Source organism: Chlamydotis macqueenii, chromosome 4 (genome assembly GCF_036417535.1).
Source record: "Chlamydotis macqueenii isolate bChlMac1 chromosome 4, bChlMac1.mat, whole genome shotgun sequence".
Taxonomy (NCBI): Eukaryota; Metazoa; Chordata; class Aves; order Otidiformes; family Otididae; genus Chlamydotis; species Chlamydotis macqueenii.
In genome coordinates this window covers 5,918,656-5,920,662 of record NC_141559.1, presented here as the reverse complement: position 1 = coordinate 5,920,662, position 2,007 = coordinate 5,918,656, and the positions used below count along the sequence as shown (strand labels likewise).

General features: G+C 52.3%; 1 protein-coding gene across 1 annotated transcript; it reads right to left on the bottom strand.

Annotated features, from left to right (window-relative positions):
- Positions 1–630: 630 nt before the first annotated feature.
- LOC147600803 (olfactory receptor 14C36-like) lies at positions 631–1,596 on the bottom strand. The gene has a single exon (XM_086747107.1). The coding sequence runs from the start codon at positions 1,594–1,596 to the stop codon at positions 631–633; it is 966 nt and encodes a 321-aa protein (XP_086603233.1).
- Between the last annotated feature and the right edge of the window lie 411 nt (positions 1,597–2,007).

The window sequence follows — 2,007 nt, the reverse complement described above, 5'->3', positions numbered from 1 at the left end:
ATTTTCCTCAGGGTTCCCCTTCCCCCCAGACTTTCTAGTCTGAAGGCTGTAGATGAAGGGGTTGACAAGGGGTGTGAGGAACGTGTAGAGAAAGGACTTTGTCAAATGATCACAGGAAGACTTGTCTGGGCATCACACACCCAAGGTACGGGCGTCATGAAAAACAGTGGCACAAGTGAGGTGAGAGGAGCATGTGGAAAAGGTCTCTACCTGCCTGCACACGCTAGATGGGAGATCTGCTCCAGGGTGGCAGCTCTGATGCACACAGGATGGCCACGTGAACAGAAAGGGGGGGATGGGATCTAAAAAGCAGGTTATGAACGGGAAGAGCATGGGTGTCACGGTGTCACCGTGTGAGAGCTCCAGCAATGGGGTGAATTCACAGAAGAAGTGGTCAGCTCTGCCTGGGCCACAGAAATATATCTGGGACATGACTGCAATGATTAATGCTGATGGCAGAAATCCTCCTAGGGAAGGTGCAGTTGTCCTCTGGAGACAGATGTCGCAGTTCATGAGACTTGTAAACAGCAGAGGGTGGCACACAGCCCAGTACAGATCATAGGGTGTGGTCCCACTCAGCAAGAATGACAACTACAAAACCTATAAAGGCTGGGGCAGTAAGGAGTTCCACTATGAGTCATACATTGAAGAAGATGGACACAGGATCGCTTCTGGAAAACATTCAGTCATCATTTTCCATGCTGCTTCCTTGAGCTCCTGGTTCCTCATGCTGTAGATGAGGGGGTTCAGTGCTGGAGGCACCAATGAGTACAGAGCAGCAACCAGTAAATTCAAAGATGAGGAGGAGATGGAGGGGGGCTTCAGGTAGGCAAACATGGCAGTGCTGAGAAAAAGGGAAACCACGGCCAGGTGAGGGAGGCACGTGGAAAAGGCTTTGTGCCGTCCCTGCTCAGAGGGGATCCTCAGCACAGCCCTGAAGATCTGCACATAGGACACAAAAATGAAGACAAAAGAGCCAACAAAGACAAAAGCACTAAATGCAAGAAGTTGAAATTCCCTGAGGTAGGTTTCTGAGCAGGAGAGCTTGAGGATCTGGGGGATTTCACAGAAGAACTGGTCCACAGCATTGCCCTGGCAGAGTGGCAGTGAAAATGTATTGGCAGTGTGCAGCAGAGCATAGAGAAACCCACTGCCCCAGGCACCTGCTGCCATCTGGACACAAGCTCTGCTGCCCAGGAGGGTCCCATAGTGGAGGGGTTTGCAGATGGCAATGTAGCGGTCATAGGCCATGACAGTGAGAAGCCAGTACTCTGCTGAAAGGAAAAAGATGAATAAAAAGGCCTGTGTAGCACATCCTGAGTAGGAGATTGCCCTGGTGTCCCAGAGGGAATTGGCCATGGCTTTGGGAACAGTGGTGGAGATGCAGCCCAGGTCAAGGACAGAGAGGTTGAGGAGGAAGAAGTACATGGGGGTGTGGAGGCGGTGGTCACAGGCTATGGCAGTGATGATGAGGCCGTTGCCCAGGAGGGCAGCCAGGTAGATACCCAGGAAGAGCCAGAAGTGCAAGAGCTGCAGCTCCCATGTGTCTGCGAATGCCAGGAGGAGGAACTCAGTGATGGAGCTGCTGTTGGACATTTTCTGTTTCTGGGCATGGGGACCTGTCCAAGGAGAAAAGGCAATGAGATAAGGCAGCGTCGTCTAAGCAAAACCTACTCCAGTTCCCATGGAACCACCCCAGACTTCCTTGCCCCTTTCAGGGAGACGTTTCTCATGTTCCTTGTATGAGCTCCACATGGTGCTGGCGGAGGTGCCACTGGGAGCAGGGAGCACTGCTGTGACGTCTTGAAGGGCAAGTCCTGCCCTACAGAAATAGGTAAATAGGAACACAGAATCATCTCAGATTAAAGTCTCAGGAATTTCGCCGATGACACCAAGTTGTGTGGTGCCGTTGACACGCTGGAAGGGAGGGATGCCATCCAGAGGGACCTGGACAGGCTGGAGAGGTGGGCCCGTGCCAACCTCATGAAGTTCAACTAGGCCAAGTGC